The sequence below is a fragment of the Lotus japonicus genome, chromosome 3 (assembly GCF_012489685.1).
Source record: "Lotus japonicus ecotype B-129 chromosome 3, LjGifu_v1.2".
Lineage (NCBI taxonomy): Eukaryota > Viridiplantae > Streptophyta > Magnoliopsida > Fabales > Fabaceae > Lotus > Lotus japonicus.
In genome coordinates, this window is record NC_080043.1 from 59,451,758 (window position 1) to 59,464,975 (window position 13,218).

The following is a 13,218-nucleotide window of genomic DNA, read 5'->3' on the forward strand; positions in this document are numbered from 1 at the left end:
ATTCTGAACTCAGAGGGAAGAACATGGTCTTCAGAGTATCTAGCTTCTGGACAACAGAATTTCACTAATCAGCTTCTGGATCTTCAGAGTCTTCTACACCATCAGAATATCTGATCCTTCAGTGTTTCTTGGTTATCAGACTTTCTGGATCTTCAGAACTTCTAGTGACTGAGTCCACATCAGAGTTTGTATAACTTCAGAACTTCTGAAGCTTTTCCACTGTTCATACTGAACATGGTGAATGCGAAAGCGTTGCTTGGGTCGCTCTTTATACACAGTGCTTCTGATTTGTGTGAGATTGAGTTGAGGTCAGAGCCTGTAAATAGCACACTCAGAAAAACACGTTAGAGTACCACAATTGTTCATATCAAAAGGTTAACTTGTAATCATCAAAACATAGAGTTGTACTACTAGATCAAAACTTGATCTTACAATTCGTTCCCGTCTTTAAGCGATAATCCATTAAAGGAAGGTACAGGAAAGACAATACAACTGTGAGAATAGCATGGAATAGGTACGGGAGGAGGGGTTGGAGCTATGGCATTTTCGCTGTTGGGATGAGCGTTTGAGGCGATTACGACAGAAAACGGTGGGATGAGATTCTGAAGTTCACAACTTGAAAATATAGGTGTACGAAACCCTTCAATCGACTAAGGGCTGGCATTAGCTACAGGGACAAAAAAAAAAGTGCCCCATGAACAGTGAGATTAGGACTTTCAATTAAGGTTAGGAGACAAAAAAAAAAGATCACATGACTAATAAAAGATTAATGTTTGTCATGGGAGACCGGAAAAAAAATGATCACATGGCTGATATTAAAATGAATATCTAAGTTTAAGTGAAAACCAAACTAAACTACTACCTCCGGTTATATTTATAAAAACCGAAAAACTAATTCAAACGGGTTAAGAAATATAGTTAAAGTCACTACAACATTTTGGGTCTACGGCAACACCTTTCCTTGCTACGGACGGAAAAGCGTTGCCATAGATGACATTAGAGAACAATTCTGAAATACGTAGCTCTGGTTGTTAAACAATAACATCGTCCATCAGCAACGCCCCAATAAGTGTACCCTAAGGTCAAGGAGAACGTTTTTCTTCACTTTTCTTTTTCTACGAGATTATAACTGTTGCGGAATCTAGTAATTTCTAAAAAATGTTCTCTAATGTTATTTGAATAAAAGAGAAAAGAGTTAATTTCAATGATTTAAGTTAAAAAACTTTGACATGAAATAAAAAAAGACAAAACCCTATCTCTTCTCTGCGCCGTGAAAACCGAAGCTCTCTCTGCGCGAAAATGGATTCTCCGATCGAATCTGCTTCCTCTGGGTCGTGAAGCTCTCTCTGCGCGATCGAATCCTCCTCGACAAAGCTCCGTTCGTGCTTCAATCGCATTGAATCTTCCTCTCTTTGCTTCAACCGCACCTGCTTCAATCGCATTGACTCACGTCTCATTCTGCTTCAATCAAACTGTGTCGACGTCCCGATCTCTCTCTCTGAATCTCTCTGCACGAAAATGGATTCTCCGATCCCGATCGAAGCTTCCTCTGGGTCGTGAAGCTCTCTTTGCGCGATCGATCTTCCTCTCTTTGCTGCAATCACACCCGCTTCAATCTTCTTCAGTCGCACTGCTTCAATCTTCCTCTCTTTGCTGCAATCGCACCAATCCTGCTTCAATCGAGCTTCAATCACAACTGTGTCGTTCAGCCTTGGAGCTTCTGGTATTCTCTCTCTCTCTCTCTCTCTCTCTCTCTCTCTCTCTCTCTCTCTCTCTCTCTCTCGTATTAGATCCTCAATCTTCTGGTCAGATTGAGAAATAGAAGTTTGTTTACCAGGATCCTGAATCAGTTACACGTTTACTAGGGTTTTAGTCTCTTCTTTTCTTTTTCAATTCAGTTTCTGGTCTAAATATGCATTTGAATTTTGCAGCATTGCTTCTGTGTTCATATATGATAATCACTGTTAGTTCAATTTCTGGTCTAAATATGCATTTGAATATTGCAACATTGCTTATGTATTCATATTTCATATATGATAATCACTCTCTAGCTGAATGAATTAAGTCATAAATTATTATAACCAGCTCATTTACTTTGATATTAAGTTCTCTCTTGGATTGTAGGCTGTCAAGCAACTCAAGTAATTTTGTAATAGAGACTAGATTTTAGCCACCTATAAGTTGTAATCTATCACCTCTGCATAGTAGGGGCTGTTAGTTCAATTTCTGGTCTACATTGATTTCTGGTCTACATTGCTGCAGGACATTGCCAATAGTTCTTCTTAACTCTATAAGGGCGGGTGTCAAGTTTTCCTTCTTCAAGATTGCTTGTTTGGTAGGTGATGTTCTGCTCCTAAATACTTTTCAGTTTTCGCATATAGTCTATTATTCAATTAACTAATAGGCTTATTAGCACTTTTGGTCCCCCACGTTTTCAAAATGTGTAAAAAGATTCCCCCACGTTTAAAAATAGCATAATGGTACCTCGACGTTAATCTCCGTTAGCAGTTTTAGTCCCTTGTCAATTTTCCATCCAAAAACTAACGGTTTTAGCTGATGTGGAATTTTTAATAAAATTTAAATGGATAAAATTAATTAAAAATAAAAAGCCTTTAATAATTAATGAAATTTTTTAACAAATTAAAACATTATTCTTCATGTTCAAAACCAAACATCATCTTCCAGATCAGGAAAAAAATAACAAACGAACTTCATCATCTTCTCATCTTCTTCTCCATTCTCTCTTTCTCTTCTTGTTCTTCATTTCTCTCTAATTGTTTCTTCTTTCCGCGGTTAATCCCTTTCCCTAAGCACCTTCACCCGCACCGCCACCTCCACCTCTGGGTTCACAGCGCCGCCGTCCCATGAATCTCCACTCCGCGAAGCGCTGCGCCATCACACCTTCGTTGAGCCTCTAGATCTCCAGAATCTGGGAGGCTTGGGTCGGTTCGGTTCAGACGCAGGACTGGGTTTTGTGGTCGAGGCTTGCAGGGGTGGCCGAGTCTCCAGATCTCCAGAACCCTCTTGCTAGGTTTAGGGCCTGTACTCGTGCGTGGTGTTAATTGAATCGGTTCTTCTTCTTCCCTTGCAAGTGGCGCGATTACAATGGCAGTTTGGGTTGGTTGGTTGAGAGAGAAGATAAGGAATGAAAGCAATTGAGATCTGGGTTCTTCTGTCCTTAATCTTTGATTTGCTCTCTTTGCCTTTGATCTCAATCCTTTGTTGTTGGGTCAGAATGCTTGGCTGATGTTCTGTGTTCATGGATCCGTTTGTCGTTGCATGGTTTCCTTCCCCTGTTCCTCTTTCCTGTTGTTCTGCTGCTTTTGAATATCCTTGGTGCTTTCCTTCCCTTGATTCTTTATTGAGTGCTAGTCTGTATAATTTGTGAAATGTTGAAAGATCTGAATTTTTTATCTGGGTTTATTTTGGGATTCTAGTGAAGATGAAGATGAAGAAATCTGGGGTTAGATGAAGAAATCTGGGTTGGTTTAATTTTTTACTAGAAATGTATGAAGATGTAAAGATGAATGATGAAGATGAAGATGTAAAGAGGTTAGGGTCACGTGAGGGCATGTGAGCTTCTTAAAAAACCGGTTCTCTCTCCTAGTCTTAATGCCACATCAGAAGAAAAAAAATGCCAGGTCAAACAAAAACGTTAAGTTTCTAACGGAAATGAGGTGGGGGACCAAAACTGCTAACGGAGATTAACGTCGAGGTACCATTATGCTATTTTTATACGTGGGGGACTCTTTTTACACATTTTGGAAACGTGGGGGACCAAAAGTGCTATTAAGCCTAACTAATATGTGTACATGACCATTCTATATAATATACTACATGACTCTAGTGCTAAGAAAACAAGAGAGAGTAAACTAGTCTCAACTGAAAACTGAAAATTTTGGGACTACCGAGGATTTGAGGTTTTGTTAACTGGTTATGAGTTTGCAACACGGTGTACATTTGATTTTTCTATTTCAACTAATTAGCTATTAGTTGCTTTTATTTTTACTGTTTTTAGAAGTTTGTTAATACTGTTAACTCTTCTATATAATTACTAAATTGGAGAGTGGCATAAGTTTTTACTCCTCTGTTATGCTTTTTATTTGTTACTTTTTAGTAAACATTATGGACAAGGAATGGATGAAACTAGCAAGATACAGCACAGAGTACATTAACGATGTTGAATCGTTCCTAAACTATGCATACACTAAAGGGAAACCGCAAGGAGTGGAAATTCTGTGCCCTTGTGCTAAATGTCACAATGTTTTTTGGAGGACAAGGAAAGTAGTAGCTGATCATTTAATAGGATACGGATTTGAAAAAGGATATGATGGTTGGGTTCGTCATGGTGAGGAGCTAATAAATTCATGTGATGTTGATTGTGATATGGATGATGATGATGATGAGGATGCGATTGATGATATTGATGGACTATTGCATGATAGATTTGTTGATGTGACACGAGGAGACTCTGGAGTTAGTGAAGGCCCCAATGAAGTTGCTAATAAGTTCTATAATCTTATTGAAGAGTCTAAGCAAGAGTTGTACTCGGGTTGTGAAAACTTTTCTAAGTTGTCGTTCACCATTCGACTATATTTGTTGAAGTGTCTTTATGGTTGGAGTAATGCATCATTCGATGCTCTCTTAGAGCTACTGAAAGAAGCTATGCCTCATCTGAATATTTTTGATTCATTCAATAAAACTAAAGGCGTAATAAGGGGCTTGGGGCTTGATTATAAAAAGATTGATGCTTGTCCCAATGACTGCATGCTTTACTGGAAGGATCATGAGAATGACACCTCTTGTTATGTTTGAGGTGCTTCACGGTGGGTTGAAAAAGCTGATGGAGATAACCAGCATGAGGAGAATATCAAAGCTCACAAAGTTTCTGCTAAAATTCTGAGACACTTCCCCTTGATTCCTAGACTTCAAAGGTTATTCATGTGCTCGAAGACAGCTAGCTCAACAAGGTGGCACGAAGAAGAGCGTTCAAAAGATGGGAAGTTAAGGCATCCTGTAGATGGAGAGGCATGGAAATTCTTTGATAAATGTCATCGTGACTTCGCTGATGATTCACGTAACACAAGGCTTGGTTTGGCTAGTGATGGATTTAATCCTTTTAGATCCATGAGTTTATCTCATAGTACTTGGCCTGTGATACTGATACCATATAATTTTCCCCCGTGGTGGTGCATGAAAGCTGAATATTCTATTCTATCTTTGTTAATCCCTGGACCACAATCACCTGGGAAAAACATTGATGTGTTCCTCCAACCATTAATTGAAGAGTTGAAGATATTGTGGGATTCTGGAGTAGAAACATATGACTCTTCACTAAATCAAACATTCCAAATGCGAGCAGCTCTGTTATGGACTATTAATGACTTTCCTGCGTATGCTATGTTGAGTGGGTGGAGTACAAAAGGAAAATTAGCTTGTCCTTGTTGCCATTATAACACGAATTCTACTTATTTGAGGTATAGTCGAAAGATGTGTTATATGGATCACCGTATTTTTTTGCCAACGGATCATGAATATAGATCAAATATTAGAGCTTTTAATGGGAAAGAAGAATATAGAACTGCACCAGATTTGTTAAAAGGAGAGGATGTCTTAGATTTGTTAGAGAACTTCACTAATATATTTGGAAAGACGCAAAAGAAAGTTACTAATGGTCCATGGAGGAAAAAATCCATATTTTTTGAGTTGCCATATTGGAAGGATAATCTTTTACGCCATAACTTGGACGTCATGCACATAGAGAAAAACTTATTTGGTAACATCATTGGGACTTTGTTGGATATTCCAGGGAAGACTAAGGATCATAAAAAAGCTCGTTTTGACTTACAAGACATGGGCATTAGAAAGACACTCCATCCCAAAGTAACCGATGATGGTAGAAATATAATGTTCTCAAAAGCATGTTTCTCCATGACTTCAGAAGAGAAAAGCATATTCTGTGGTGTTTTGAAGAATGCAAAGGTGCCGGATGGTTGCGCGTCTAACATTTCAAGATGTGTTGATCTTGCTGAGAAAAAAATTTCTGGCTACAAGAGTCATGATGCCAATTTTATGCTACATTACTTGCTTCAAGTAGCAGTGAGAAGTACATTGCCTAACCAGGTTGCCCACCCTTTAATTCGTCTAGGTTCATTTTTTCGATGTTTATTCCAGAAAGTTATTGAGGTGAGCGATTTGAATATCATGAAATCAGAGATTGCAAAAACACTTTGCCAATTGGAGACAATTTTCCCTCCTAGTTTCTTTGATATAATGGTTCATTTGCCTATACATCTTTTTGATGAGGTCAGATTGGGAGGGCCAGTGCAATTTCGATGGATGTACTTTCCAGAAAGGTACTTGTGTAAATTGAAGGGATATGTTCGTAACAAAAGTCGTCCAGAAGGTTCTATTGCTGAGGCGCACTTGGTTGAAGAATGTCTAACATTGTGCTCAAGATATTTACATGGTGGTGTAGAGACAAGGCTTAATAGAATGAGAAGGAACGGTGATAGATCTCATCCAAGCCTTGGTCATCCAATTGGAGGAAAGAAAAAGGGTGAAGTAATTTCACTGAACTACAAGTCAAAAAATCAGGCCCATCGTTATATCTTGTTCAATCACGATGAAGTTCAAAATTTCATTAGGTAAATCAAAATACTTTTAAGTACTAATTGTAAAAATTCATTACATCTTATTTTAACTGTGTAATTTCAATTGTAGGGAGCATGAAAATGAAATTGCAAGTGGTAATAAAAGAAAGAGGTGGAGTAAAGCAAAGAGCCAAGGACAAGATTTCATTGAATGGTTCAAAACCCGAGCTTTAATGGATGATGTACCTGGCCACCTTAAGGATCTTTCTAGAGGGCCAAATATAATTGCAAGACGCTTTTCTGGCTACGTGATTAATGGTTACCGTTTAAATTCAAAAAAACGAGAAGAAACACATAAAACTCAAAATAGTGGTGTGACGGTGGTGTCCCTAACCGAAAGCTTTGCAAGCACCAAGGATCAGAATCCGACAACAAAACCAATAACATACTATGGGTCAATTACTGAAATAATCGAGCTAGACTACTATGGTAGTTTTAAGTTTGTGTTATTTAGATGTGATTGGTATCAAGTTGAAGAAGATAAATACGGATTGACTTGTGTTTATTTCAATAGGAGATGTTATGTGGATGAGCCTTTTGTGTTGCCTACTCAAGTCCGACAATGCTTTTATATTGAAGATCCTTTTGATTCAAATAGGAATTATGTTATGAAGACCATACCAAGGGATCTTTTTAATATGGTTGATGAATTAGATTCAGATGCCTTGGAATCATGTCAAAGTGAGCCATTAGATCATGCAGTGAACCTTGCAACAGTTGATTCTGATTGCGAAGTTGAGTTGGTTAGGGATGATATGCCTCCAACAATTACTGAAAATCCGTTGCTTGAGTTAGAAGACTTTGATTTTGACATTCAATCTGAAGATTCTGATTTTGATGACACTTTGTTGGACTACATGGATTGATGTATCTTTGTCAATTTTTCCCCTTTGTACAATGTTAGTTTGAAGCTGTGATTACTTTACATTTGGTTGTGAATCTAATGCAAAATTTGACCAACAAAAAATACAGCAGCAGAGGCAGCAACCGGTGAACTCTTCGAAATCTAACCAAGAGGATCATTCTGATGAACAAGGCTCCAATAAAAAACATATGATGCAACCATTGAGCACTAGAATAGCACTACAAGCAACTAGATCTACTCAAATTCAAGGCATAAGAGAAGATCAAAGGAAGAACCATGTGAGATTTAGTAAATCAGTTCAAGTAGAAGAATCCTCCTCTATGCAACAAAAAATACAGCAGCAGAGGCAGCAACCGGTGAACTCTACGAAATCTAACCAAGAGGATCATTATGATGAACAAGGCTCCAAGAAAAAAAAGGTTGCTCCAAAGTGTGCTTCAATGCCACTTAATGAGTATATTAATAAGAATATCCATGAACTTGAAATAGAGCACTCAGAAGATGAACAAAGTGAAGATAACGACATTAATGAAGAAGTTGAAGGGGAAAGTAATGATTGTACAAGTGAAGGTAACATTTTCTTTCGTGGCAGTCTTCTTCTAGTTACTTTTGAGCTTATGGGGTTTCAGATAACAAATTGGATTTAGTATGAGCTTTTACTTAGATTATCATTTTGAATTTCAGTACCCAATGAGCTGATATCATTTTGAATTCAAGGTTTATCTGCATATTTCCACTGCTGATCCAGTTTTGGTAGCAATCATGTGTGTAGCAAATGCCAGTTAGTGTTTTGTCAAGAACCATGTACTTGGAAAACTTTGTTCTATTGCTTTTGATCTTTGTGTGTGCACTTTTAATTATCTTTCTCAAAACATTGTTTATGATATAATGTTGATTAGGGACAGCATCAGCATCAAAAAGAAAACGAGGAAAGACAAAATGCAAAAATGTTCATGCACGCTCGGTTGATGATAGAGAGGAAATCATCTTGAATGTGGAAGGAGAACCTGTTGGACCAAATCAAAAGATAGTTTCTGAACTTAGCAGTTTCTTGGGAACAATAGCAAGAAGTGCAGATTTGTGTCCTCTCACTTACACTAACTGGAAGGCTATACCAGATAAATCTCACATATGGCAGTTTGTCAATGTATCAAGTTATTTAGTTTTGTATGTTCATTTAAGAACTTCAATAAATTAGATCTTGATTATTGTGTGTCTCTTTGATCTTTTTTAGAGTAAATACGACATTCCAGAGAAGGGGAAGAAGGTTGTGTTTGCTATAATACGTGATGCTTGGAGGCGCCAGAAATGCTCCATTAAGAAAAACCACTTTAGCAAGTATAAGAACATGCATGACCGGCTGAAAAATCGTCCTGAAGACGTACCAGAGGCACACTTTAGAGAGTTGATAGATTATTGGAGGCTTGAAGCAATTAAAGTAAGATATATATACCTACAGTTCTTTGATATTTTGTTATTTTTTCATGTGTAATAATTTTTTAATATTAACACAGGAAATCAGTGCCAAAAATGCTAGAAATATAGCACAGCAGAAATGGAGACACCGAGTGGGGCCTATAAGCTTTGCTTGTATAAGGGAGAGATTGGTATATCATTGTCATTGTAATAAGTGGGCATTTAAATGTGTATGAATTTTCTGCTAAAATCATTGTCTTGATGCAGCGTGCAAGCAAAGAGGATGGAGAGAGCCCTACTCAAGCTGATATTTTCATTGAAACTCGTAAAAGCAAGAAAGGAAAAAAGGTGGATGAAGAAACAAATAATGTGATTGTAAGTTTCTTTCTTTGATTTATTTTTTTGAATATGATTATGCATATCCTCAACTAACATTACTTTTAAATTTGGTAGACAAAACTTCATGACTTGGTTGAAAATTGTGATCAATCTTCTTCTGAAGCTTTTAAGCAAGTGTTTGGCGACGAAAGACCGGGGAGAGTGCGATGCTACGGGAGAACTATGACACCAAGTGTCTTCAAAAGGAATAATGAAATAGCTGAAATTGAGAAAAAAACATGCGAAGGAAGTTCAACATTTAACTGATAAGGTGCATGACATGGAGGCAAAGCATGAGGACATGGAGCGAAAATTTCAAATTCTTCTACGGACCACGCTGAACCATACTGACAACGCAGTTGATTTGGATGCTTTAGCTGCCTTGTTACTCCCCAGTGATGACAATGGCCCTCTACATTCATCTACATCTGTACATGCTCCAAATAATCAAGAGGTAAAGTAGAGTTGCATGCTATTTTTCTCTTCTGATTTGATCTCTTTGTCATATTCATGGATTTATCATTGGGAGGCTTGGAAGATCCTCAAAGTTCTGTTGTTGTGTTTTGTAATCAAGAGGGATTTCACTATTTTCAGCAATGAAGATGCTAGTTCCTACCATATTCTTACTTTGGTTTGCTTAGTATTGAACAGTTGGCATGCCTGCCTAGTAGAAGCTGAAACATGAAAACTAGTTTATTTTCTTATTCTAAGTCTGGTAATTGAATGTAAACTATTCATGTTCCCTTGTACAGAAGAAAGGCCACAATCATGGTGCAACGGCCGAGACGTATTTTCTCAATTCTTCGTCAAATGAATTAGGATGATTTGGCCATCATTTTTCACTATGCTTCTTTATTGAATGTAAATTTTTTTTTCTTGTTACACATGTTTTATGTACTTCACAGTGACTGATATATATGTATATATTTTTTGTTTGTAGCAAAATGATGGTGGCATGATGGCGGAAGAAGATGATGCTACACTTTGATGGTGGAATTTGGATCCTGTAGTTTGGATCTTTAGTTTGGATCTTTAGCTTATTAGTTTGGATTATTAAATTTGTTGGATTAAATGGATTAAATTTTCCACTCCTTGTTGGATTACGTGGATTCAGATGGTTATGAAGGATTGCAAGATTCTATCTGATAATTTCTACACAAGTCAGTTGCTGCAGGTTAAAAGGAATTGCAACTAAGCTGCTGATTTTATGTCAAAATATGCTCTTTCTTTTGTTAATCATGTATGGTTCTCAATATGGGTCCATGCGGTCTAGGACAAATTCTGTTAGTTGACTGTATTCAATTTCCATTTCAATGAATGAAATACTATTTTAATTAGCAAGTATATAATTGTATTCAATTTGATGACAATATTTTTTATGAATCTCCCCATATCAACAAAAGACCAATTTCCTTATAAAATAGAACATTTTCAACTATTGACAAAAAAAAGAACATTTTCAACTTCACTGCAAAAAACTGTCCTCTTAGGTAGAAAAGGCAACGCTTCTGGTATAGCGAATGCTACTGCTACACTTTAAGATCTGTTCTAAAAAACATAAGAGAACGCTTTTCTCTTGTTATTTACGAAAACGTCCGCAAAAGTGTTTCCGTAGGGAAATTGGAAAAACGTTTCCCTATCAGATAAAGGGCTACGCTTTAACCCCAAGTGTTGCGCTATATTATGAAAAACGTTCTCTTAGGCTTAGGCAACGCCTCAGACAACCACACTTGCAGAAGCGTTTCAGAAACCAAAGGGAACGGTTTTTTGAGATTAGGCCACGGTTTCTGGGCGTTGCCGTAGACCCAAAATGTTGTAGTGAGTTGTTAATTGCATAAATTTTGTTCTCAATTAATATTGAACTTTTGAAATTGTCCTTAACTCGTTTTTCTTATTTTATGTGTAATAGTAATGCTTAGGAGAGTAGAAAGAAAGAGAAAGTTCAATTAAATAATTCTCTTATCATAAAATAATTGCGGCACCACAAACTGCAAGTTGATTCTTATAAAAATGATCAAAGTAAAACTATTATTTAGTTCTTATAAATAAAATCATACGTACTAAGCAATGAAGTTTTGATAAGAAAATAAATAGCATAACATGCAACTTATAATGTAGCATTACTCTCAAATCGCAATAATGAACTATATAGTCAATTGTTAACTATACATCACCTTTCTATCTGAACACACTTTAACTCCTAAGTTTAAGAAGTTTGTGCCGGAGAATATTTCGTTACATAAAGGTTATACCCGCGCGATGCATAGAGTAACATTTTATAATTTATGAAAATGAATTAAATAAGTTACACATTTTACTCATTTTAATTGTTATTTTTACTACTATAATTTAAAATTTTATTATGTAAATATTACATATAAATATATATATTTAAAAGTGTTATTATAATTATTTTTACTACTCATTTTAATTGTAAGATTTTTAAAGTGTTATTGTAATTATTTTATAATAACGTTATTATTTTTAGTTTATGCCTCAAGACTCAACTTACACCGAAGATAAAAAGTTTACATTAATAATATTTTTTTGGTAATGTACCGAAATATAAATAATATTATTTATCTATTAGATATGTTATTTGACAATAGAGATTTAAAATTAGTCTCTTAATACAAATAAAAAGCACTGGATGAAACTCATGCAATGCATGTGCAATTTTTCAATTTGGAGTTTTTTTTTATCAGCCAAGGGAGCAAACTCATCAAAAATCCCTCACCCTTGATGTCCCTCATGCCATACTTCCGATGTTGGTAAGAACCAAGAGCAATCATCATTTCTACATAACAATAACATCGAAGAGTAAAATGAAAAACATACAAAGTGAAAATCGAAAGGTAATCTCCTTATCTTCACTTAAACGCCAAACTTAAAAATTAAACCGAACCAGCATCATATGGGGAGCATGAGGGACATGTAGGAAAAAGCAATACCATCATATTTAGAGTAGCTATCAGGGTGAATTGAACATCATAAAGTGGACAAAAAACACATATATTGAACTGAGGAGTAAAGTTCAAAACTTTTTTAAAGAAAAGCAAAGAAAACATCAGAACTTTGCTTTCAATTCATTATGTCAGTAGAAATGAATATACTATAACAGATAATACGTTTGCATGAAAAAAATTAAACATAGTGTTTTTTTCCTTTTCTTTTTGGGTGCCCTTTGAGGTCTTGTCTTGCCAAGAATTATATATAAAGACCTTAAAGTGTAGTGCAAACTTTGAAGTGGATCTTCAGATTCTGCTTGAATCCCTGCCAAATATGAATCTCCTTGTCCAATCAGATACCACCAAAGCTCTTGTACTCCAGCTGACTTGTTTGCTGCATGTTTTGGGAATCGTTAGAGGATGAAAACATAGTACCATTGTTAAACCTCTAAAATACAGTTTATAGGGAGTAGAATAATACATTGTGTATACTGAATACCAGAGCCACTGGCTACTATGGCCAATTGAAATCCAATCTCCTGGAAGCTGAGTTGCAGTCTGTTCTCCTCCCAGAGGAGAAAATTGCCCAAAATGCTTGTACCTTTCACTAATTAAAAAAACATTAGGCAATGAAAATCTTGAATCATTGGATGTGAGCTCGATTGAATACGCTTTGGAAAGAATGAAAACAGGAAAATAACATATCTTATGACACTTTTGTTGAAGTAGCAAGTTGCACATACCTGAAGGGATGAAACCGATGGCGTCCTGTACCCCTGAACCTAAGAGTGCCTTCAGGATACTTCTCTCACAACTCCATGTGATTGAAACAGTCAGCAAGATATGTGCCTTGTTGAGAAGCTACCTAGAATGATTCAAAGTTGGAATCGACCACTTCAAGGTAAAAAAAAAAGAATGAAACTCTTCTTAGGACTAAGATGAAAGTTAGTTCACGTTA

General features: G+C 36.4%; 1 protein-coding gene and 1 pseudogene across 1 annotated transcript; both read left to right on the forward strand.

Moving 5' to 3' along the window:
- Positions 1-1,511: 1,511 nt before the first annotated feature.
- Positions 1,512-10,646, forward strand: LOC130744412 (uncharacterized; annotated as a pseudogene).
- On the forward strand, positions 2,623-7,688 carry LOC130744411 (uncharacterized). The gene is made up of 3 exons (XM_057596599.1): positions 2,623-3,715; positions 4,118-6,647; positions 6,724-7,688. The coding sequence occupies exons 2-3, from the start codon at positions 4,942-4,944 to the stop codon at positions 7,517-7,519; spliced, it is 2,502 nt and encodes an 833-aa protein (XP_057452582.1). The 5' UTR covers positions 2,623-3,715; positions 4,118-4,941; the 3' UTR covers positions 7,520-7,688.
- Positions 10,647-13,218: the final 2,572 nt, after the last annotated feature.